Genomic DNA, 26,933 nt, shown 5'->3' with positions numbered 1-26,933 from the left:
GGTGGCAGGAGGCTATTTTTAGTGCACAATTCTGCATTGTTCATAGCCTCACTGTTATTGATTCAATTCCAAGATTTCAGGACAGTCTCAGAAAGGAATTCCATGATGAACTCCCAAAAATTCGTTCAGAATCCAAGAATGCTTCAAATCATAACACTACCCTAGACAATATTTATACTTCCTTAAACTTTGCTTAGAAGAATATTTAAACTAACTTGAGGCTCAGGATGAGTGTTTCAGGTGCTATGCCTCCATGAACAATTTCAGCAGTGTGCATGAGTTCCACCAAGGCCAGCAGGTCAAGTGCAAGAAACATAACAAGTGGTTCTGGTACAGATTGCCAAATTCGACACAGGTTCTATATACAAAAAATAGGAGAAAACCGTTAATTAGACATGTTCTGCCCTAAGCAATTATGATTAAATCAGTTCAAGCACATTATAAAGTAACTTCAGAAAGTTCGAGTAATGTTTCAGTGAAATAATTTTCACAAATCAGGAAGCAGTGTTCAATGCATTTTCATTTTGAAATCTAACACTTCAATGTTGAGCAACAAGCCAATTTGGGCCCTTATTCAAGGATGAATATTGGGGGAGGCTCACTAGAATGATTCTGCGAGTGAAAGACTCACCAGTGAGGACCGATTGATGGCTCTCGGCCTTTACTGATAGAAATTTAAATATTGGTGGGGGTGGGGGGTCTCATTGAAATCCATCAAATGTTGAAAGAACTAGACAGTGTGAATGCAAAGAGTATGTTTCCTACGCTGGGGAAGCCTAGGACGAGAGGGCACAGCCTCAGAATAGAGGTATGCCCATTTAGAAGATATGAGAAGGAACTTCCTTAGCCAGAGAGTGGTGAATATGTGAAATTTGTTGCCACAGCCAGTGTGGAGGCCGTCATTGGATGTATTTAAGGTGGAGGCTCATAGGTTATGGGGTTGAGAGGAAAATGGATTAGCCATGATGAAATGACACAGAAGACTCGAAAGGGCCTAATTCTGCTCCTATATCTTGTGGCCTAAAATCTCATTTTAATGTGGAATTACTAGTTATCAGGCAATTATAACTAACTGACTGATGAAGGGTCTCGGCCCGAAACGTCGACAGTGCTTCTCCTTATAGATGCTGCCTGGCCTGCTATGTTCCACCAGCATTTTGTGTGTGTTATCAGGCAATTATGCTTTGTCCCCTTCCATCAACCACTGGACAGACACAAAGATACAGATGCAGTTTGTTCTTCTTCTGGAGTCCAGCTAAGGAACTCTGGGTCAGGCAGCATCTGTGAAATCAAAGGAATGGTTGACAGTTCAGACCAAGCCCTATCCACTCCTTTGCCTCCACCAATGCTGTCTGACCCACCAAGCTCTTCCAGCAGTTTCTAGTTTGCTTTGAAAGTAATAGCAGATCAGGTTGAGGCATGGTTCCTTCCCTGAATTGTTATTCCTCACATTAGAGTTCAACAGCAAAATGTCAAGAGCTGCTGCAAGTGCAGATCTTTGATCAGTCAGCAAAATAGGTCATCCTGAAGAGGGAATTCAAGGAGATGGGTAGGAAGCTGAAAAGCAGGACTTCCAGGGTAGTAATCTCAGGATTGCTGCCTGTGCCATGTGCTAACGAGTGCAAGAATAGCATGATCAGGCATATTAATGTGTGGTTGAGATACCGGGTATTGATAATAATTGATCAGCCATGATCTCAAAATGGCGGTGCAGGCTCAAAGGGCTGAATGGTCTACTTCTGCACCTATTGTCTATTGTCTACTAGTGTAGGGGGCAGGGCTTCAGGTTCCTGGATCACTGGGGACTCCTCTGGGGGTAAAAAAAAAAACAAAAAAAAAAAACGGGTTACCAGTAAGCTTCCTGAGCACCTTTTCAGTCTTAATTTTCGCTGCACAAACTTCACTTCCCTGACAATCATGAATCTCTGGTATACTGCAGATGTCTTCCACTTTGAAGACTGATGCAAAATATGCATTCAGTTCCTCTGCCATCTCTGCATCTCTCATTACAATATCTCCAGTGTCATTTTCAATTGGTCCTATATCTACCCTTGACTCTCTTTTACCCTTTATATACTTAAAAAAGCTTTTAATATCTTCTTTGATATTAGTCGCTAGCTTCCTCTCATATTTCCTCATTTCCTTCTTAATAACCTTCTTAGTTTCCTTCTGCAAGTTTTTAAAATCTTCCCAACCCTCTATCTTTCCACTAGCTTTGTATTCTTGTATGCCCTCTCTTTTGCTTTTATTTTGGCTCTGACCTCGCTTGTCAACCATGTTAGTGTCCTTCTTCCATCTGAAAATTTCTTCTTATTTGGAATATATCTGGCCTGCCCTTCCCTCATTTTTTGCAGAAACTCTAGCCATTGCTGCTCTGCTATCCTTCCTACTAGTGTCTCTTTCCAATCAACCTTGGCCAGTTCCCCTCTCATGCCATTAGGGTAATTTCCTTTATTCCACTGACATACCAACACATTGAAATTTAGTTTCTTCTCAAATTTCAAAGTGAACTCTTATCATATTGTGATCACTGTTCCCTAAGGGTTCCTTACCCTTAAGCTTTCTTGTCACCACTGGATCATTGCACAACACCCAATCCAGCACAGCCAATCCCCTAGTAGGCTCAACAACAAGCTATCACTCAAGTTCTCATCGCCCTGCCAATTAGTTTAAACCCTCCTGAACAGCTCTATGAAACCTGCCTGCTAGGATATTGGACCCCTTTGGATTGACTGGAAAGAGACACTAGCAGGAAGGATAGCAGAGCAGCAATGGCTAGAGTTTCTGCAAAAAATGAGGGAAGGGCAGGCCAGATATATTCCAAATAAGAAGAAATTTTCAGATGGAAGAAGGACACTAACATGGTTGACAAGCGAGGTCAGAGCCAAAATAAAAGCAAAAGAGAGGGCATACAAGAATACAAAGCTAGTGGAAAGATAGAGGGTTGGGAAGATTTTAAAAACTTGCAGAAGGAAACTAAGAAGGTTATTAAGAAGGAAATGAGGAAATATGAGAGGAAGCTAGCGACTAATATCAAAGAAGATACTAAAAGCTTTTTTAAGTATATGAAGGGTAAAAGAGAGTCAAGGGTAGATATAGGACCAATTGAAAATGACACTAGAGATATTGTAATGAGAGATGCAGAGATGGCAGAGGAACTGAATGCATATTTTGCATCAGTCTTCAAAGTGGAAGACATCTGCAGTATACCAGAGATTCATGATTGTCAGGGAAGAGAAGTTTGTGCAGCGAAAATTAAGACTGAAAAGGTGCTCAGGAAGCTTACTGGTCTGAGGGTGGATAAATCTCCTGGACCTGATGTAATGCACCTTCAGGTTCTGAAGGAAGTAGCTGGAGAGATTGCGAAGGCATCAATAATGATCTTTCAAGAATTGATAGATTCTGGCATTGTACCGGATGACTGGAAAACTGCAAATGTTATTCTGCTATTTAAGAACGGTGGGAGGCAGCAGAAAGGAAACTATAGACCGGTTAGCCTGACATGAGTGGTTGGGAAATTGTTGGAAACGATTGTAAGGGATGAGATTACAGAGTACCTGGAGGCACATGACAAGATAGGCCAAAGCCGGCATGGTTTCCTGAAAGGAAAATTCTGCCTAACGTACTGCAATTTTTTGAGGAAATTACAAACAGGGTAGACAAAGGTGATGCAGTAGATGTGGTGTACTTGGATTTCCAGAAGGCCTTTGACAATGTGCCACACGAGGCTGCTTAGCAAGATACGATTCCCATGGAATTATACGGGAGTTACTAGCATGGGTGAAACATTGGCTTATTGGCAGAAAACAGAGTGGGAATAAAGGGATCCTATTCTAGCTGGCTGCCGGTTACCAGTGGAGTTCCACAGGCGCTGGTGTTGGGACCGCCGCTTTTTACAATGCATGTCAATGATTTGGACTATGGGTTTAATTGATTTATGGCTAAATTTACCAATGATACAAAGATAGGTGGAGGGGCAGGTAGTGTTAAGGAAACAAAGAGCCTTAGATAGTGTAGGGGAATGGGCAAACTGACGGTAAATGAAATACAAAGTTGGAAATTGTAGGGTCACGCACTTTGGTGGAAGAAATAAATGGCACAAATTCAGAATTGAAGCACGTCCATTTAGCAGAGATGCAGAGTAATTTCTTTAGAGGGCGAGAAATCTATGCAATTTGTTGCCACAAGCAGCTGTGGAGGCCAAGTCACTGGGTGCATTTAAGGCAGAGATAGATAGGTTCTTGATTAGCCAGGGCATCAAAAAGTATGAGGGAGAAGGCAGGAGAGTGGGGATGCTTGAAAGAATTGGATAAGCCCCTGATTGAATGGTGGAACAGACTTGGTGGGCTGAATAGCCTACTTCTGCTCCTATATCTTATGGTCTAAGATATTTCAGAAGCCATTAAATATAGCCTGGGGAATGGCAATTTGACTGATTTGGCACCATGTGATCATATGATTGGCAGCCAAGTCACACAGGTCATGTCTACAATTCACAGAAATTCTCAGACAAATGAACTCGCTCTCAAGGGAAGGTAGAAATGGAATTGCATGAAGTTATTTTAAATATGAATTTAATAGCTGATTACCTAGCTACAGTTCACCCTCACTGGTGTAGTAAACATGTGCTGCATAAAATGTTAACGTCCGGTCTAATTTCAGCTAGCCCACCATTGGTTAAGCAAAAATATTTCAAAGACAGCACCAAGGTACTTTGCACTCCAAGTCACAGGTTAAAAACTGGATCATTGCAGTTTCTACTGGAACCTGTATTTAGAACTCATAGCTACTGCATTATTGCCATACTGACCAGTGGGAAGCAATTCAAGCTTAAAAGAACTCAACTACAGCCAGCACATACAGTGACAGAAAGCTGCTAGAGAGGCAACACATAGGGGAGGGGACAACACAACATACTCCAAAGTATCTGGGCACTCAGCCCTCAGCAGCGTAAGTGGCACTATCAATTTGTGTCACTAGTGGCTTGAAGTCATACATTTCAAATACTGTGATTAAGCAGACGGTCCTTCCAGTATAAAGGTCACAAGGGATTTAAAAGGCTTGAGTCAAAGGGAACTCCAATAAATTCTCAATGCTGACCATTTGGAAGAAAAGGTGGGAGATGCTGTTTGTGGAACATTGATGCAATAGTCACTTAATTGTATACCTCATACCAAGTTTTTTTTATTATATGCTTCTTTTTTGGTCCTGGAAACCCTAACATCTGTCAGTACTGGAAGAAACATGCATTGAACAACCTATGATGTCAGGAGTTGCCTAAAGCTGTGCAAAATAGTCCAATTGCTCAGGAGGCAATTCCTCACTTTGAGATTGACTTCTTACCTTTAATGTTTCACTGTTCTCCTCCTGATCCATAGTCACACATCCATTGTCAAACTGGTAGCAGCAGTGTTTCTGACTGAAATACTTATTAAACTGAGAGCCAAGGCGTATTTTGAGCTGTTGATTGATGTAGAAGTCCCAGGGCACTTTATGCGAAAATACCTATTTGAAAAAAAATTCAGTGACTGGAATGTATACAGGTTCTATTACATGGAGAGCATGAACTCCTAAAAGTTACCCTCATAATAATTTGCATCACTGACTCGACATTATATCTAGACTTCCAAGTTCAGGAATTCCCTTTAAACTCTTTGCTTTAAGACAGGCAGCACAGTGCAGCAATTAGAGAGACTGCCACACAATGTCAGAAGCCCTGATACAATCCTGAACTTCGTCAGTTTGCACTTTCTTCCTGTGACTGTGTGGATTTCCTCCCATATCCCAAAGATGTGCAGGTTGGAGTGTTAATTGGCTGTTGTAAACTCCCCCCCCCCCCCCCCCCCCCATCATGTAGGCAAGGGGTAGAATCGGAAAGGAGTTAGAAAATGTGAGAAGAATAAAATGACATTAATGCAGGATTAGCAGAATTGGTGGTTAATCTGCAAAGAGCACAGACTGGGTGTGCACACTTCTTTAAGCCTGCAAACTGTCTTAAACTATATATATTCAGTTACTCATACCATTTGATGAGCTACCTACCTTTATAATTGCTTTAGATAAAGCCAGGCTCTGATCCATTCCATAGAATATCTGGCACAATTCATGCTCTGCTTCTTCCTCAATGTTAATAATCTGTGAGCCTACAGGGGAAAAAATAAATTCATGACCACAGGATATTTTAAAACTAATTAAGTACTTCACATGTTGCTACTGCAGTAATGTAGACAAGACAGTCAATTTGCACATAGCAAAAATCCTCATGAGGAGTTCAATGACAAAATTTGTCTAAATGGCGCTGACTAAGAAATATAAAATAATATGAAGAAATCTCCACTGAAAATAATACCACAAATTTTTCTATACAGTTATATGGCACAAAAAACACAATCATTTTCAGCCCATGCGTTTTTCAACCATAAAGCAACCATTTAAATCAAAACTTGGTCCAGTCTCATCAAGATGTTGAAAGTATTTGTCTCCACCACCCACTCAAGTAGGGCATTCCAGATTTCAACCAATCTATCAGTGAAAATATTTCTTCAGATTCCCCCAAACTCTTACTTTAACCCTACTCCAAGTTTTAAATACCTCTACTATGCGGAAATGATTCTTATTATCTGCCCCATCTTTACCCTCAATCATGTCGTCTTTGATTCAGACCACCCCACCTCCACCAGCTTCCTCCACTCAAGAGAAAAAAATCCAGCCTATCCAGTGTTGGCTCATAACTGAAATGGTCCATTCCAGCAACATCCTGGCAAACCCCCATGCACCATTTCAAGTACAGTCATATTCTTCTAGTAACATGGTGACTAGGCTAAAGGACAGACATGTACTGAACTGACACATTTTAAAGTGACTGATAAAATACATCAGTTCAATTTGAAGGAAAATAGTAAGCTTGATCAAGAATGTGTTGAATCTATTCGAAGCACACTAAAGAATAGCAACTTTCAAAAGGGATTTAATTGTACATTAAGGGCAAATATGTAACTGCAGGACAATGAGGAAAGGGGTGAGCCTTTTGCTAAGAAGCCAGCACAGACATAATTGACTCAGTGTCCTTATTGCGGCATGACACCATCACTACGAGTTTACTTCCACTTAGTTCCTTAGTTTCTCCTGGCAGATGGAGTCAAAGGTTTTAGCGAGGTTCAATAACAGTTGTGCACAGCAAATGATGCAGTTCACAGCATTTTTCTTGGCATAATGAAGACCATGTCCAGTCTGCCTCAAATTGGACCAAGACCACTCTGCATTTGGTAAGTTGATCTTCACTAACTAGGGCTGGAAGGTAGGTAGAAAAGCAACCTGATGATAAACATTAATTCTACTTATCAGGCAGACTTGTCTACTTTGTTGAAGATGGTCACAATTACTGTTTTCTGCTGGACTTCTGCCTTCAAATGTCACTAGTGCTTCTTTCCCCTTGAATACAAGGGGAATGTTCCAAACTAGGAATGACTTACTTTTGTCACTAATAAGATCCTCAATCCCATCGGCATCAAACTCATCATAGTTATTCTTGGTAGAGGAAGCAAGTGCTTTTCATGTGTCGATTATGGTGAATTTTAGAGAAGCTCAAAATGCTGTGGACACCACAGCTTCCATTAACTCCAGAGCCAAAGGATCATAAAGCAATCATTACTTCCATGGGTGAAGTTGCTGAGATGCTGGTCTAACTGGTTCTTAATAATGAGGCTCACTCAAAGACACCATTCCTATTGGCTTTCTCCTCCAAGTGTACCCACTGCATTGTTTTATAAACTGGCCCATCACTGTATCTTATTCCAGGTGGTGGTTCTGATATCAAGACTATGAAAGCAGAGTACTGTTTAAATTTGATTTTTTTAGAATTGGCATTGAGGGCTCTGACATTTCACATGTCAAACTTCATTTTTCATAAGTAGAAATTGCCAATGCAGGATTTCCTTCAACAATAGAGCAGCTGTGGAGCCACTACCACAGAATTTGCTGCATGGGATTTAATTCTAAGGTTCATACAATAGCAGCCATCCAGCAGGGTCACCCCTTTACAAATATAAATTCAGACATACAAGCCCTTGCCTACACACTTTCTTCCTTCTCGTTCCTCTCCTTTCCCCTCTCAGGCCTAATTCAACACTGAGCATTTGGTCAAGGTATTTGCAATTAGTTGGGCAGAAATCCAACAAAATTGTTTGTACAATCCCCACCCCCACCAGCATCCGTTGAAATATCCTTCCATTCTGTTCAGATACATTTACATTAAATAATTTTCACTTTTCTATTTTTCTCTCCACTTATGATTCTCAAAAGGTCACTAGGTGCAAAGAAAACTTACCCAACTTCACCTCATGTCCAACTTCAAAGGTAGGCACTGGGCCATTCTGAGCGTAGAATTCCTGGAGTGAACTCAGTGGTATGGGAAGGGCCAACAAAAGTTGACTCCGCATTTCTATATCCCATGGATTACCTAGAAATTAATCAAAATTGGATGGTTGAAGAGAGATTTTGTTCACAAAACCAGTGGGGATTAATTACACTGACTACAGCAATTATATCATTAGAGGAAAGACGGTACATATTTTTGGCACAATGCAATTCAGAAAAAAACTGATTACTCATTTCACTATTGTTTTCAAGACAACTAATTAAATGCTGTTTCATTGCCATCAGTACGTTGAAGACCAACAACCCCCCCACCCCCCCGAGCAAATCATTGGAATTTTCAGTCTGCTCAGCGCTGTCATATTGCGAATCCTGATGCTCATGATGCTCTTGAACTGCTGCAGACTTTCTGGTGAAATTATGTAGTGCTGTTGGGCAGCCATCTTCAAGGTTTAGAGTCAGCAACATACTTCCAAATTGTGATTATGTGCAACTGGAAGGGGAAGGGCTCCTAGGTATCTGCTGCCCTTATCCACCTTGATGAACGAGGTCTCAGATTGGGACAGAAAAGCACAGATGACCAATTGTGGTGCATTTTAAAGATACCATAGCCAGTGATGCAGGAAATGAATGTGTGTGGATTTGGTATCAATCTGCTTTGTTCTGGATGACATCAAGCACCTACAAGGATGTTGCCAAGTTATAAAGAGCATGAGCAGGGTAGGGCTATTCATTGGAGCTTAGGAGAATGAGAGGTGATCTCATGGAGGTGTAAAAATTATAAGGGGCGTAGACAAGGTGAACACACACAGAAGCTGGCCTATATATGAAATGAGCTGCCATAGGAAGTGGTTGAAACAGCTACAGTAACAACATTTAACTTGTTTAGTTACATGGAGAGGAAACATTTAGAGGATATAGGCCAAATGGGACTTGCTTGGATGGGCATCTTGGTCAGCATGGAACAGTTGGGCCAAAAGACCTGCTTCTGTGATGAATAATTCTGCATTGTTGGAGCTAGAAAGATGAAGAATATTCCATCATGATCTTGCTAGCCTTGTAGAAAAAGAGAAGGTTCGCAATCTCAAGAGGCAAATCACTCACAACAGGATAGCCTATTTCTAACCTATACATTGAATAACTTGGATGTCAAAGAGTCAAGGAGTACAGCACAGAAACAGGTCCTTTGGTCCATTTAGTCTGTGCCAAACCATTTCATTGACCCAGGTGTGTAGTCCAACCATGGTTCTGGTAGTGGTGACCCCAGTATGTTGGATCCACCTCTTTTGGAGGTGCTAACTTCTTGGCAATTTTGTGGCAAAAATATCAAAACGCCAGCTCACCATCACCTTCAAGAGCCACTATCAATCCATACCAACTGCTGTCAAACCTTGCTGCATGCACATAGGGACTGCTTCAGTTGCTGAGGAGTTGAGAATGGAGTTGAACATTATTTGCTTATGACTGCACATCACTTCTGAAGTATGGTGGAAGGTCAGTCATTTAGAAACACCTAAAGATCACTTTGCTTAGATGTCCATAGCAACTTGTAGAATTGTCTCAATGAATGACCTCAACATCTAGAACCATTATGACTGATTATTGCCATGTTCTCCCCTGGATGCTTATGACTTCCGTTTTACAAGGACTTGATATAAAAACTATCAAATGTTACATTCACATCAACACCACTCACTGGCAACCTAGTCCTTTTCAAAATTCAATTCTTTAGTGCAATATAGTTATAACATGTCCATAACCAAGGCCGTGATGAAACTGAAGCTGAATTTTCCTGGTGAGGACTTTATTGATAAGTGCTTCTTGCTAGCACTGCTAATGATACCATATTTCACATTGCTGATTGAGCAGTGGTCAGATTGGATTTTTCCCGCTTTTTACAAACAGGACATTCTTGGAAAATTTTCCACATCACTGGATAGATGGCAGTGTTTTAACTGCATGAGACCAGCTTGGCTAGCTGTGTAGCTAGTTCTAGAGTGCAGGTCTTGAGCATCACAGTGGGACGTTGGGCCCATGCAGCCTTTATCCAGTGCCCTCTGCCATTTCCCAATATTGCGTACAAAGATTCTAAATGACTAAAACCTGGCTGTATGATGAAGGACATCTGAACAAGTAGAGCTGGATCATTTATTTGGGACTACTGAGAACGTGCCTTTCGAACTTACAGTATATACCAGGCCCACTGATTGCAAGATTGCTTGGCTCTGCCTTTTATTTTTTTTTTAAATAGTTGCTGAGTATCCAAATGCCAGACTGCCATTCAATTTCTAACAGCATGAGCACCTGACAAGCTACTTCAATAAGGAGCCCTCACAAATTCAGTGAGGTGTAGTGAGCTTCATCTGTCCATATCCATCTCCTTAACATCCAAAATCTATTGAATATATTCAAATCACTGAGCTACCACATTTCTTAAGATGCAGAATTCCAATGATTTGTTACTCATGATCAAGACTTTCTTTGCAGTACTACATGGGCAAACTTTTCTTTGCAAACTCCAGCCTGGAGTTAGAGGCATCCCAGGCAGAACCATCATCAGTGCGTCAACCCTAACAAGCACCCAGACATATCATTACATATCCTGCTTAATCTGTCTTCAGCAGACAATACTCCTGCTCTCAATCCTATTGAACTTTTGCTAACCTCTTGTCTCAAGGACATTCTTCCCAAGTTGTGAAACATGACTTGCACAGAATGTTCCAGCATGGTCTCACCAGTATACAATATGACAACTTTTTTTTTAAACTCAAATTCTTGTACAGTGGATCTTCTAAACATTTAGGTACAGCAAGCAATTAACATTCAAAAATATGTACAGGATATCAAGATCCATGGGAACAGCAGCACATTTCAATCTCTTGATGTTTTATAAGTAGATTAGCTCCAATATCCGCCATCCAACTCCCTTCCCACTTGATTTGGACCCTGGTCTCGTGCTCTATTTCCACTTACCTAGAGCTACAGTTGCCACGCTTTTCAAGTTGACTGGTTCAATGGAAAATTTCTCAGAATAAATCTAAATTGTGAATTATTTTGATGTACTAATAGACATAATGGCCAATAGCTTGGAAAATCTGTCAATCCAGCACCAAATTCCCAATTATCAGTATTACAATACACTACTTTTCTGATAAATATGTCCGGTTTCACCTTTAATAAACTCGATTAAGCTCAAAAATGATTAATGTATATTTAAAGTAATTATAAATCTTTAACCCCATTCCTTATATTAAATTAATTGTTCCTTTCTGGCATGCATTCCATCAAACACTATAGAAGATCTTTAGTTACTACAAGGGACAAGATATTAGAAAGATTAACAGGGCTAAAAGGCAGAGAAGCCTCCAAGTTACAATGCTAGAATATTATAATCAAAGAAATAGTCAGCTAAAGAAGCTTAATGTAACCAAACCAAGTCAATATGGCCTTAGGCAAGATAAATCTTGAGAAATTTGCAGGAGTTATTTGATGAGCAGGTAGAGCTGCTGTAGTGTGCTTAATCTATTTGGATCTTCAGAAAACATTTGACGAAGTGCCACATTACAGGCTAGTTTATAAGATAAGAGCACAGGTAATGAGGAAAATATATTAGCATAGACTGAAGATTGGTTGTTGTACAGAAAATACGGAATTAATGAGTCATTTTTTAGGTTGAAATGATGTCATTAGTGGAAAGATCAGTTATTAGCACTCAATTATTTACAATTTCCATTAACAGAGGATGCGGGGGGGGGGGGGGGAAAAAGCCCAAGGTATCCAAGTTTGCTGATGATTCTAAAAAAGGTGGGATGACAATACATTGTGTTGAGGATATTAGGACCCTACAATTAGATCTCGAGCAGATATGCAAAAACCTGACAAATGGAAGATCATGCATTTCGGTAAGAGAAATTTCAAAGGCAGACTTATCAACAAGAAAGATTACAGATGAATGATGCACCAAGGGATATGGGTATTTTGTGCACAAAATCGCAAAAAGTTATAGATTATATTAATTCAATTCAGGCTACTCTTTCCAAGCCCACAACTTCAGCATGAATGACAGCAGGGTCAGAGAAATGTTACCACCAGCATGCTCTTCAAATTGTCATACCATCCAAACTTGAAAATATATTGCCAAGTCTTGATCACTGCTGGATCTGAACAATGAAACTCCTCACTCAACAATACAGTGGGAGGGCTTTCACCATCACATTCTCAAGAACATCTCATGCATGTTTGCCCTGTGACTAATAGATTACATTTCTTTACCAGGCAATTTTTAGTAATTTAAGAAAATAAAAACATTCTGGAAAATAAAAATATGCAATGCTAAAACATTTTTAATGACTTTCACCATTTTCTTATATACACAAACTATCCTACTTTAAACAACCAAAGTTTTTCTGCAGTTTCTATATAGTTAGCACCTTGAATTAATTCACCACCAGTTTCAGAGTTAAAAATCTCACATTGATGGCTACCATAAAGTGAATTCTGCTCTGTGACATTGTGAAGCACAGCAACTGAACAGTTGCTTTGCCAGCTAATTTGACCAATACACTCAAAAAGCTCAAGAGTAAAAACAAAGGAAAGCCATACCCAAGATAGAATTGGCATTGAAGACAGAGGAATTTAACTGGTCGGGCTCAGATTTTTCAAAGACATTCAAGTCACTGATAGCACAAAGTGCACCCACTGAAGCGGAGGAGCCTGCGGAAGATGTAGTGGCTGCAGAAGACATACCTTCTTCACTGGCTTCTTGAATCGGACTAGAACAAAAAACATTCAAACAATGGATCCAAATAACATTGAATAAACCATCCTAGTGTGTCAAATACACCTCATACTGTATTTATAATCTTCAATATTTGATATTCACCAGCATGGGAAGGAAATAGCTAGATTTGAATGAAAGGCTACAACATAATCATTGGTAATAAGAGTGGCTAAATAGCTACCAAGTTCCAATTACAACCACCTATTAGTAATGTGCTTAAAACTCTTAGTTCTGTTATTTCCACACCCCACTTTCTACATCCCCCTACCCTAAGCAATTTTATACAGGCCAGTAAACAAATGTTTCCTAACATCAGCCATGATAGAGTTCTTTGAGGAGGTGACCAGGCATATAGATGAGGGTAGTGCAGTGGATGTGATCTACATGGATTTTAGTAAGGCATTTGACAAGGTTCCACACGGTAGGCTTATTCAGAAAATCAGAAGGCATGGGATCCAGGGAAGTTTGGCCATGTAGATTCAGAATTGGCTTGCCTGCAGAAGGCAGAGGGTTGTGGTGAAGGGAGTACATTCGGATTGGAGGGTTGTGACTTGTGGTGTCCCACAAGGATCTGTTCTGGGACCTCTATTTTTTGTGATTTTTATTAACAACCAGGATGTGGGGGGTAGAAGGGTGGGTTGGCAAGTTTGCAGACAACACAAAAGTTGGTGGTGTTGTAGATAGTGTAGAGGATTGTCAAAGATTGCAGAGAGACATTGATAGGATGCAGAAGTGGGATGAGAAGTGGCAGATAGAGTTCAACCCAGAGAAGTGTGAGGTGGTACACTTTGGAAGGACAAACTCCAAGGCAGAGTACAAAGTAAATGGCAGGATACTTGGTAGTGTGGAGGAGCAGAGGGGTCTAGGGGTACGTGCCCACAGATCCCTGAAAGTTGCCTCACAGGTAGATAGGATAGTTAAGAAAGCTTATGGGGTGTTAGCTTTCATAAGTCAAGGGATAGAGTTTAAGAGTCGCAATGTAATGATGCAGCTCTATAAAACTCTAGTCACGCCACACTTGGGAGTACTGTGTCCAGTTCTGGTCGCCTCACTATAGGAAGGATGTGGAAGCATTGGAAAGGGTACAGAGGAGACTTACCAGGATGCTGCTTGGTTTAGAGAGTATGGATTATGATCAGAGATTAAGGGAGCAAGGGCTTTACTCTTTGGAGAGAAGGAGGATGAGAGGAGACAATTGCTGTTTTAATCCAATTTTTAACCAGCAGCCTGTTTTAATTAATGTGAATTTAAAAAGGTGTACAAGATATTAAGAAGAATAGACAGAGTGGACAGCCAGCGCCTCTTCCCCAGGACACCACTGCTCAGTACAAGAGGATGTGGTTTTAAGGTTAGGGGAGGGAAATTCAAGGGGGATATTAGAGGAAGGTTTTTCACTCAGAGTGGTTGGTGCGTGGAATGCACTGCCTGAGTCAGTGGTGGAGGCAGATACACTAGTGAAGTTTAAGAGACTACTAGACAGGTGTATGGAGGAATTTAAGGTGGGGGTTATATAGGAGGCAGGGTTTGAGGGTCAGCACAACATTGTGGGCCGAAGGGCCTGTAACGTGCTGTACTATTCTATGTTCTATTACCAGGTTATATTTCATTGTTGGGGGTGGCCAGAACAGGGGTCAACGAGAGGACCTTTAAGTCAGCAATTGCGAGCAATTACTGTTAGACTAATTTTTTTAATTCACATTAATTAAAACAGGCTGCTGGTTAAAAATTGGATTAAAACAGCAATTGTTAATGGAAGTTTTAGTGGCTAGAGAACTGTGTTATGGAGCTATTTTGTTATGATATACAGTATTGTGCAAAAATCTTTGGCACCTGTATATAGCTAGGGTGCATAAGATGTTTGTACAGTACTATATTTGTCAATGTAGAGCGGAGAGAGTTTGTAAATCTGGCGGGAGCAAAGCATGTTGGAAATGGCAATGGTCAAGTGCTGCGGGAAGCGTGTGGGACAGGTGACAGAAGGAGAGCCGGGGTGATGGTGCTAGTGGTGCAGGTGCAGACACAGCCAGCCCTGAGACACCAAGGTCATGTGATTCCAAACTACTGATTTATTGATAATTACAGAATGTCTCTCTGATACTTTCCACTCTCCCTGCCCTCTCCTTTTCCCAACCATGATTCTCCTCTCCTTGCCCCCGTTCCACTCGCAATTCACAAAACAGACCGATATCAGAATCAGGTTTATCATCACTCACACAAGTCATGAATTTTTTTTTCCCCAGCAGCAGTAATACAGTGCAATATATAAAATCACTACAATATTGAGCAAAAGTCTTAGCTACACCTTAGCTACAGCATATATGTGCCTAAGACTTTTGCACAGTACTGTACATATCCTTGGACTTGAAGGGCAGGGCAGTGAGTATAACTGTTTGGTACAAGTACCAAAATTGAAAGTGATTGATAGTGAAGAATAATGTTTACACTGCTACAAGGCATCAGTGAATTTGCTAGTGGACACAAAAGCAATAATTTAAATCAATTCTTGAAGGACAAAGAGCAAAAATAAAAAGGGAATGCATGATATGAAGGTAAGATACCAGGGAAATGTGGTTGAACAGAGAGGAATGTTTACAGATCAGTGAAATAGAATAGAGGAAAGATGGTTAAGGCAGTATAGGGACAGATGGAGAAGGCATAGAATACTAAGTCAAAGATGTCATGCTAGAGCTGCATGAAACACTAGTTAGGTCATAATTAAACAACGTGCTCCAGTATCACCACACTATGAGAATGTTAGGAAGATGTTACCTGCACTAGAGAACGGAAAGAGATTAACTAGGCCGAGTAGCTCTTTCTGGAATAAAGGACAGAGGCAGATGCAATAAATCTGTATCAAATTAATAGAGGCCTAGATAAGGCAAACAATGGGACACAAGTTACTTGGTATAAGTATTAAAAAGATCATTTTCATCTTGCCCTAGTCACAAGATTCAAAACTCAGTGCCTGGAAGGGTGGCAGATTCATAAGCCCTTTACAAAATTCAAGGCTTGAGACTGACAAGGCTACATACAGGAGATGAGAGCAACCTACATGGCTCAGTTTTTGGGATGATTAGCTGCACGTTTTACATTTCAATGACTGCACTGGAAGCTTTATGCCCAGAATACATAAAATTGCTGCTTAAAAAAAAAGTCAAGCAGTCACCAAGAAGAATGCATTATTGTCATTCATTCAAACAAAGTATTCATGTTCAAATGCGTTAAAAATAAATTTTAGTTGTGCTTAAATTTTGACCCCAGCCCCGATGAACCTATCACTAGTAGCAATATTTAGTGAGCTATACACCATTAATGAAATGGTCAGAAAGTTAGTGGCTCTAAGCAAAATTTTACCTCAGTTTCTTCATATGCAGAGGTTGGTCATACATGGACTCTTTGAGGGGTGTCAATGAACTTAGAGCATTTTTAGTAGCTTCAGCGGGGATCCATTTGATTAACTTGTCTTGGTCATCATTCAGAGGGTTTTGGTGAAAAGGGGTAGAGACCAAATGTGCTCCTCTGGAGAAGTCGCATGTATTTTCAGGAAATGGACCAAATGTTTTGTTTGGATAGTCATTATTCTCAAAGTGATCGTCATTAATAGGTTCAATGCCATCCAAATCATCCTTCCAAAAAAAAAACAATATTATGTGACCAGGTACACAATTAAGGCATATATAAACAAGAGATTCTGTAAATGTTGAAAATATGAAACACACATAAAATGCTGGAGGAACTCAACAGATCAGGTAGCACCTGCAAAGGGGAAGAAACAGTTGACATTGAGCCAAGACCCTTCATCAGCTATAGCACTGATTGTTTATTACCCTCCATCGATGCTGCCTGAACTGCTGAGTTCCTCCAGCAATTTGTCAGTCAAGACATATGCTTGGATACTCCAAATGCACCAATAATTTCTTAAACCTCAGCTAAAATTGGCTATGTCTACCAATTGCTGTGATCTAACTTAAGGGAAAATTGAATAACAGTATTTTCCAAGATGAATGCCTTCAATGCAGCAGATAATGAATTTCAGAAACTAAAAGTTCAAATAATGAGTCTTGACTTCAGTAATTCACAAATCAGCAAATGAGAGAATATCATTAGATCTGGATTGCACCAGATCTGTGAGATTTTAGTATTATAAAGATAGCAAGGGCAGAATTTTAAAATCACCCCACCGAATAGTGTCAGAGGAAAAAGATACAATAATCAATCTTATGAACAGTTTGGTATTTACCTACTTTATTAACACTGGATCTTTTAAAGTTATTCAATCAATCCCTTAAACTCCACTCTTCAACTTATTTTGAATGTTAATATAGAAACTGCTTCAGGCTACATTCAAATCAAAACTTACTGGCTTAATGTTTCCCCTTCTGATTCTTTCAACATTACTTCTAAATTACTAAAGGATACTGTTTCATCAATGGAAATTGTTTCTTTTCTCTTTCATAAAAACCTCAGTTTCAAGAAAAAGTGTGAAGTTTCCTTTCAATCCTTTTTTTTTGGCCTTACTAGAAACTTAACTTCTTCAATCTAATTCCTGCCTTTTTCTTGTTGCTGTACTAAGCGGTAACGTTGTGTTTTTCTACCTTGCTTCAGTAGGTTCCAAATACAGAGACAACTATACAGCAATTTAAAATGTTTTAATTTTAAAAGTTGTACATAATTACTTACACATTCAGCACCACAGGTCCCCTCAGTTAGGACATGCTTGGAAGGTACAAGGATTCCAGAAAGTGGCCAGTGAGGTCTCTTTTTCAAGTAGTCTGCAGGTGGTCTTAAACAAAAGTGAAATCAGAATTCCCTATAAGCATTTCTGAACTTCTGGCAGTAACTTAAATTACTACAATAAGATCTATTTGTAGAATCAAACATCAAAGAAATGTGCACGGAAAATATTTAAGGAACTTCTCTGGTCATTGAGTTCACTTTAGATTGTTCAAGTAAGATCTCAGATAGTTAGCAGTTCAGTTAATCTCAACAACAGAAGCACAGATTTGATCCTGGTAATTTAGGTAGAAAAGGGATAGAGAAATTAAAAAAAGCATGTACAATAATATCTCATGCAAACTACTGTCACTCTCTACTAGACAGGTGTTATGGAAATGTAAAAGTTCACACTGTCATAACAGTACATGCAGCTTAGTTATAGAATCCGATATAAATGAAAACTACAATTATTCAGTTGCTGCAACTGCATGTGCTTGGTGAGGTGGCAAACCAATTGGTACTTCTGCCAACAAGAATGATCATCTCAGTCCTACATTAAAGACGTCTGGAACAAAGATAATTCATTATTAAAATTGTTTAATGTCATTTCCTGTACACAAGTGTAAAGGAGAATAATTGTTACTCTGGATCTGATGCAGAACAAAATAAAACACCAAAAAATAAAGCACTTAAGTAAAAAAAAACACAATATAAATATACATGATAACATATGCCCACTAAGTGATGGTAGGCTATACAAAAGGTGGCTGACAGGAAATAATAAAGTAGTGGAGGAGTTAGTGGGTAGAGATGTCGATCGGCCTTGCTGCTTAAGGAAAGTAACTGTTTTTGAGTCTGGTGCTCCTGCTGTGGATGATACTAAGCCTCCTCCCTGAAGAGAGTGGGACAAACAGTTCATTAAGGCATTGGTAATGGAGGTAAGGTAATGGAGAAATTAGAGATCAAGAAAAAAAATTGAGGAAAGGTGCTGGATCAAGTGAAACAAGGTTTGGGAATGTGTTGAAACAGAACCTTTTCAAAAAAATTTTTTTAAAGAATATTGCAAACCAAAATTCAAACAAGACTACTAAGTTTCCAACACAAAATACAGGGGGCAGTTTAATTTTTTTAAGGTTTTAAAAAAAAAAGCATCAGAAATCATGCTCCATTTTAAAGATAAAACTGAGACCAATCAATGTGCAATTATCAAATACATGAAGGAAAGTCTGGGGGGAAAAATCAAAAGCCATCATGAAATGCAACAATCACTACCCACAACAGCTTCATTTTCAGCAGATGTTTTCAGTCACTGGGGTCATTATTGAATGCAAAACAAAGCAACTCAACTTTGAAAATCTGGAGGAAAGTTCAACCAAAATTTTATTAACAAAGTAATTGAAAAATGCTTGTACAATTTGACAATAGATATCAGAACAGGTGACAAAAGGTTTTATAGTTGGAGCAGGTTGCAATGAATTTAACTTTGAATGTGTTAGGGATGTGGAGTAAAAACAGAATTGCAAATATTAATATGGAATGGAATGAAAAGAACTATGCTCATTATGCCCAGCAAACTTTGCAAGACTAATAATGAAAGGAGATGATTACAATAAAAAGTGCTCCATTCTCTAGAGACTCACTTGTTTTCCTGGTCTTCAACATCTGCATTCTCATCAAATATCGTGAAAGGTACTGGTGTAGGTGGCAACCCAAAGAAAATAGAAGGCATCTGATTTGGAACAAAACTTGGAGCGTTTTCGTCAGCTACAAAGAGAAACGGCATTACATTACATCCCTCTACCATGCTGTTCAAAGCACATTATTATAAATTTGCTAAAGAGGTAATGATCTCTTCAAGAGCATTAAGTTGTTCCTTCACGTTTAAGAAATCTTTATAACAAACATGACAAGCCAACTTAAGCGGATACATTAAAATCTGTAACCTTTACGTTCAGTTCAACCCTAAAAAGCTCTTATCTGATAACTGGGCGATGCTTCTTGAACTCATTTACATTAACTAGAGCCCTACTTCCATGCTGTCTTTCAACTAACAAGGGGTAGCACTAAACTCAATGGAAAATTAATCTGCTGTATAACATTCATGTAAAAGAAAATTGAGAGAAATAAAGATCTGCCACTAAAATCCCATGTGTGAATAGTTAATGGAGCTTTACTGTAATCAAATTCAAACTACTAAACTAACTTGAAGCACCCTCACAGCAAAACTTTACAAACATACTATGTGAAACCTGGTTTGGGTTCTAGAAAGATGGGAACCCAAATCCACACCCTCCACCCAACTCTACAGCAAAATATATTACAATTAACTTGAATATATCAGAATGTAGCAGGTGGTAAACCAAAATGAAATTCCAATACGTCTGCTCAGGTGGTTAGTAATAAAAGAAAATTATATCCTCGCATTACTTCATTCAGAACTAGAATACAGTCAAAAATCTCAAGTGAGCTCGGAAGAGTTTACAACCCAATAGTGCTACTTAGCAATCCAACATAGGATTTTGCCAGATCTCACCAGGTTCCGAATTCTTACCATTTTTCATGAACTGAGCTTCATATGCCAGGTTATCTTTATCACAAACACTAGGCCCAGCACTCAGAGTCTCAAACAGATTTCCATTCTCTTGTGAGCAAGTAACTGGTGCATGGAATACATCAGTTATGACATCTGCACTAAAAAAAAGTGTGATTTTAATGAAAGAAACAGACTGGGCACCCAGATTTGACACCCCCCCCCCCATCACATTAAAATTGACTTCAACATTTTCTAATCTGTCTGAACTTTTCCTATTGCCACAGAAGGGAATAGGATGGCAACATGCTGATATTGGTAAGAAGCTTTATTTCAAACCTTCTACATTAGAGAGATCAGCTGCCACCACTATGGTGGGCTGGATTTTCAATAAGATTTATTTTTTCTGGGGGAGGGGAGATCACTCAAATACAATTGCTCATTTTTGCAATAGTAACTAATGATCTAAAACACTATCATGGGTGAGTGACTATAATCTCCATTAAGAATGGCTTGGTAACTAACATAGTTGTCAGTCATGAAGGGTACAGCATGAAGTCCAGACTGGGTTTGTGGCAGACTGTGAATGAATCAGCTGGAGGTAAACCTACTTAACCTCACTGTGAACACCTGTGACAAATGCATTTGTGATAGCATTGATAGAAGTGACTACCATAGTCTTTGTGGAGACAATGCAAACATTGACATATGCTGATAAAACTGAAGCTGAAGGAGAAAGCGAAATAATACAACAGCTGGATTCATACCTGAAGCAAAGGCAGGTGGCTGTGGGCCATTAATCCATGTCCCCCCCTCTTGCATTCGTGCCTCCTCCACTCCACTAATGATCTCTGCTCAGCTCCAGTGGCCTGGGTTCAATCATGATCTTTGGTACTGTAACCCCAGGCAGTGAGAGGCATTTATTACTCTTGTAATAAAGGGCTTCCGTTAGTCTCGATAGACCATGGATTTGCGCCTTGGAAAGTTTCCAGGGTGCAAGCCTGGGCAAGGTTTTTTTTTAAATGGAAGACCAGCAGTTGCCCAAGCTGCAAGTCTCCCCTCTCCATGCCACCAATGTTGTCCAAGGGAAGGGCATTAGGACCTATACAGCTTGACACTGGTGTCGTCGCAGAGCAATGTGTGGTTAAGTGCCTTGCTCAAGGACACACACGCAGCCTCAGCCACTTCAGCTAACCTTCAGATCACTAGACGAACGCCTTAACCACTTGGCCACACGCCAAAACATATCCCTCTTGTATTGACTGACTAAATGACTGTTGCTCAGACTCAGATGGAGTTTAAATCATTAAATTCACAACACTGCCAAAGTAAGACCCAATCAAATTAATTATGTCAAGAGATGCTGCCATTATTCTCACCCAAAGCCTCTCTGGTAGTGACAGTTGCCAATGGCTGTACATGCTGTAAGCTGTGATTTGCTGATGAACCAAGTACCTCCACCGAAACATTTGATTGAGCACCTTCCAGGCAAGCATCTGTTAACCAAATAAATTCAATGAGCAGCTATTGGTCAGAAGATGTAGATTAAAAGTAAACTTAAAACTTTAAAAATGCGTTCTATAAGCAGCCTACGCCATTGAGAACACTATATCCTGAGGAGATCTAGAGCAGGTTCACAAGAATGATCCCAGGAATGAAAGTTAACATATGATGAGATTTGATGGCTCCGGGCCTCTACTCGCTGGAGTTTAGACAAATGAGGGTGGATCTCATTAAAATATATTGAAAACTGAAAGGACTATCTAGAGTGGACAGAACAGAGCCTCATATTAGGAAATCTAGAACCAGAACACAGAGCCTCATATTAGGATATCTCTTTAGAAAAATGATGAGGAATTTCTTTAGCCAAAGAGTGGTTAATCTTTGGAAGTCATTACTATAGATGGCTGAAGAGGTCAAGTCATTGGGTATATATCTAAACTGGAGGTTGATAGGCTCTTGATTAGAAAGGGTTCTTGGGGATTAGGCTGGTGAATGACATTGAGAGGGTTAATAAATCAACCATGATGGAATGGTGGAACAGACTCAATAGGCCAATGGCCTAATTCTACTCCTGCCTTATGGTCTTAAAGTACTCCATTACATGCAGTATGTTATTAATTCAAAGTTCAAAGTAAATTTATTATCAAAGGACATATGTCACCATATACAACCCCAAGACTCATTTACTTGCAGACGTACTCAAATCCATTAAAGAATAATAAACATAATAGAATCAATAATGACTGTACTAACATGGGGGTTCAACCAGTATGCAAAAGATAGCTGTGTAAATACAAAAAAGAAAATAAAACCAATAAATAACCAATAAACATGAGATGAAGAGTCCTTGAAAGCAAGTCCATTTCAATAATAGGGCAAGTGAAGTTATTCCATTTGGTTCAAGAGTCTGATGGGTTGAGGGGTAATAACTGTTCCTGTACCTGGTGGTGAGAGTTCTGAGGCTCCTGTACATTCTTCCAGATGACAGCAGTGACAAGAGAACATGACCTGGGTGGTGGGACTTCCTGATGATGGATGCTGCTTTTCCTGGGACAACTCTCTGTGCAGATGTGCTCAATGGTGGGGAGGGTTTTACTTGTGATGGACCAGGCCATATCCACAGCTTTTGTAGGATTTGCTGTTTCCATACCTAGGCTGTGATGCAGCCAGTCAATATACTCTCCACCACATATCTATAGAAGTTTGTCAAAGTATTATATTCAGCATAACATCTTTGCAAACTCCTAAGTAGAGGTGTGCTGCTGTGCTTTCTTTGTAATTGCACTTGCATGCTGGACACAGGACAAGTCCTCTGGAATAGTAACACTGGAGAATTTAAGGCTGCTCTCCACCTCAGATATGGACAGGCTCATGGGCCTCTGGCTTCCTCCTCCTGAAGTAAATAATCAACTCCTTGTTCTTGCTGACATTGAATAAGAGGTTGTTTGTGTGGCACCATTCAACCAGATTTCCAATCTCCCTCCTATATGCCGATTCATCACCACCTTTGATTCAGCCTAAGGCAGTGGTGTCATCAGCAAATTTGATTATGATATTGGAATTGTGATTAAGTGTAAAGTGATGCAGTTGTGCATATGTGTAAAGTGATCAGAGTAGCATATCAGTACATACACCAAGGAAAGACAACTTATTCTTGAACTTCAGGAAAGGATATTAATGATGGAGAATGAATGGGCGTGAGGTTAGAACAGGGGTTCCCTACAATTTTTATGCCATGGAGCCCTACTATTAACCAGGGGGCGATGGACCACAGGTTGGGGACCCAGGGTTAGATTTAGTTATGAGATTTGCAGGGGTTCCTAACTTTTTTTATACCACGGAGCCTTATCATTAACCAAGGGTCCATGGACCATTGGTTGGGAACCCCTGATTTAAAGATACAATTTACTAACAACCCTACCAGCCCAATGAGCATGTGCTGCCCAATTACTCCCTTTTGATCCATTAACCTACTAGCACTCTGGATAGGCCACATCTGCAGTACTGCGTACAGTTTTGTTTGGCCCCCTTATTGGAAATACGTTGAGGCTTTGGAGAGGTTTACCAGGATGATGGCTGGATTAGAGGGCTTGTGCTATAATGAGAGGTGGAAAAACTTGGGTTGTTTGCTCTAGAGCAGCAGAGGCTGAGAAGGGATCTGAGAGGTTTTGTAAGATTATGAGAGGCATAGATAGAATAGACAGGCAGTATCTTTTTCCTAAGTGCCTGGAATACACTGCCTGGGATGGTGGTAGGCAGATACATTAGGGACTTTCAAGAAACATTTAGGTAGGCTCATGAATGAGGGAAACCAGAGGGACATGTACATTGTGTAGACAAAAGGAATTAGTTTAGTTGATCACTACATTACTAATTTCATTGGTTGAACATAGGGTCTGTTGTGTTGTGCTTCTCTACATTCCAACTCATACATCATTGGAAAGTGGGAGGAAACCCACAAGATCATAGGGAGAACATAAAAACTCCTTAAAGACAGCAGCAGGACATTTAACCCGGATTGCAGGTGCAGTAAAGTGATTGTGCTAAATGCTATCCTATCATGCTGCAGATGGTTTTGGCTAGATCTACAAATGCGTGTACTCGTTACAAATGAGCAGAAGCAACCTGATCCACTGCGTTCAAATGAACGATTACAAGGCAGCGCAGGCTCTGTATTATGAACAGAACACAAATGCATATCCTGATGTCCTACCCCAAGAAAACCCTGAACAACCTTTGATGACTTGCTGGTGTTGAATCTTGAAAGTCTCAGATTGTTAAAATTAAATTTTAAATGCTTTTATTAGGCTATCTGAAAACAAATTAAAAACAAAATAAAATAATTTGAGAAGTTGATGACATCTTTCAAATAAAATCAATTGCTGGCAATAAACTTATTAGCAAGTTTACAAAGTTAGGTATGCAAAAAAAAAGTTGCTTTCCAGGTCATTTCTGATTGCAGAGATCTGAAGCAAACTGAGCTGCCATCTCCCTATTATTGCCATAGTTTAAAAATTCAGTATCTTGTTACTGGACTTGTAGAATGAAGTAACAATGTGCAAATTAGCTCAGAGTTTTAAAGGTATTTCACTGCAATTCGCACCAAAATAGACACTTGCAAATTAAATCAATAGTCCATTCAGAGGGGGGAAATTTAGAGTGCAATCTAGAGCCATTGGAATCTAACTGCCCTGGTCTGAAGTGAAATTCAGCTAGCTTACATATAGTTAACACTCACAAACACGAATCAAAATAACTGATGTTTACCTGTGTAATTTGAAAGATTCAGAGTTTTCTGTCTCATTTCATCTTGATTTAATCTGTCAAAGACAGGAGTGGATCAACAATCAAGTATGATTTCAAACAATCTTAGATTAAAAAAACTTCTGAAAAGATCAGCACCTAAGTACGACACTGAGGAGATGAAAAGTTTACCTGCATTCATTATTTCTTCCATATTATGGCCAGTTAGGTAATGGAAATTTATCCTTGCAGAATAGACACCTTTCTGCAAAAATCTGAGAAACGTTTGTCCTGAATTTGTGGGGGTGGGGGGGTGGGAAAGAGGGTAAGTTTTTCTTTAACTTACTTCTTGATGTGTGCATGAACAAAAAAGCTTTACTATGGAAAATAAGTTAGAAAACAGGCCCTTTACTTGAAACTTAACCTCTCCCTCATAACGAAGGGCTACCTATATTCTCCATAAGCTAGGACTCATGCTGCAAATTTCCGAATCTTGCTCATCCCTCAACATGATGCTCAGTGATTTACATTAGCTCCCATTAGGCCAAGTTCTCTGCTCATTGCTGCCATCAGAAGGTGGTAGAGGAGCCTCATGACCCACACCACCAGCTTCAGGAACGGTTATTAGCCCTCAATCATCAGGCTCTTGAACTAGAGGAGATGCCTTCGCACCCATCACTGAACAGTTCCCACAAACTATGGCCTCACTTTTTTTTTTTTAAGGACTCTTTGTCTCATGCTCTCTATTATTTATTTATTGTAGTTGCACAGCTATCTCTTGCATACTACTTGAATGCCCAAGTTGGTGCAGTCATTATTGATTCTATTATGGTTATTATTCTATTATAGATTTATTATGCCCACAAGAAAATTAATCCCTGGGTTGTACATGGTGACATATATACTTCAATAATAAATTTACTTTAAACTTTAAATTATGCAACTACTTGACATTAAGATTGTCACCATGGTGCAGGTTTGAAATAGTTCCATGACATTTTCATGAGTAATTTAATGCCTTGGTCCTTTAACCCAGAGATAACTGCATTCCTTCAAATATGGCCTTTTGAGCAGCCCCAATTTTATTGCTCCACAGCTACCAGTTGTGACATTAGCTGGAATGTCTTTTCCTAAAATCATGGCTGCTCTATGTATAATTAAACATTTTGATAGAGAAGGAACAAACGTTTTTAGAAGCCAAAACATCAAATTTTTGGTCATTCACCCAAACGTTATGAGGAATTAAAGTTCAATAAACCAGCTTGTGCAGTGGCAGGGGATATTTTTTAAAAAGGTGTTGATGTAACAAAAATACAAGCTGAATGTTGGAAAGAGAGAACAGGTAATCACACAATCAGTACTACCAGATGTGAGTAGAATGTCAACAATTTTTCACACATCTTATATCACAAGTTGCTACCTTTACCGAACTGCCATTCTACACAACCAAGCAACAAATTCTACATAGGTAGAAGCAGGACCATAAGATATAGAAGCAGAATTAGGCCATTTGGCCCATCAAGTCTGCTCTTCCAATTCATCATGGCTGATCCAATTTTCCTCTCAGCTCCACTCTCCTAAGCCTTCTCCCTGTATTTCTTCATGCCCTGACCAATCAAGAATCTATCAATGTCTGTATTAAATATACATAAAGACATGGCCACCACAGCTGCCTGTGGCAACGAATTCCAGATTCACCACTCTCTGGATAAAGAAATTCCATCTCACCTCTGTTCTAGAAGTACATCCCTCTATTCAGGAGGCTCTGTCCTCTGGTCCTAAACTCTC

General features: G+C 39.7%; 1 protein-coding gene across 2 annotated transcripts in view; it reads right to left on the bottom strand.

Moving 5' to 3' along the window:
* Positions 1-26,933, bottom strand: part of bub1bb (BUB1 mitotic checkpoint serine/threonine kinase Bb) — a 70,763-nt gene that overhangs the window by 8,322 nt on the left and 35,508 nt on the right. The window contains exons 12-22 of one of the 2 annotated variants that reach the window (XM_073040275.1): positions 25,170-25,222; positions 21,779-21,895; positions 20,421-20,555; positions 19,510-19,633; positions 17,834-17,936; positions 16,508-16,779; positions 12,976-13,145; positions 8,327-8,458; positions 6,043-6,143; positions 5,344-5,505; positions 216-358 (exon numbers count right to left, since the gene is read on the bottom strand). In XM_073040275.1, coding sequence (XP_072896376.1) covers positions 216-358; positions 5,344-5,505; positions 6,043-6,143; positions 8,327-8,458; positions 12,976-13,145; positions 16,508-16,779; positions 17,834-17,936; positions 19,510-19,633; positions 20,421-20,555; positions 21,779-21,895; positions 25,170-25,222 — 1,512 coding nt within the window. The remainder of the gene's footprint in view (positions 1-215; positions 359-5,343; positions 5,506-6,042; positions 6,144-8,326; positions 8,459-12,975; positions 13,146-16,507; positions 16,780-17,833; positions 17,937-19,509; positions 19,634-20,420; positions 20,556-21,778; positions 21,896-25,169; positions 25,223-26,933) is intronic. The other variant, XM_073040276.1, reaches the window with a different exon arrangement.

Source organism: Hemitrygon akajei, chromosome 3 (assembly GCF_048418815.1).
Source record: "Hemitrygon akajei chromosome 3, sHemAka1.3, whole genome shotgun sequence".
NCBI lineage: Eukaryota > Metazoa > Chordata > Chondrichthyes > Myliobatiformes > Dasyatidae > Hemitrygon > Hemitrygon akajei.
The sequence above is the reverse complement of the archived record's forward strand: the minus strand, read 5'-3'. Positions and strand labels throughout refer to the sequence as shown.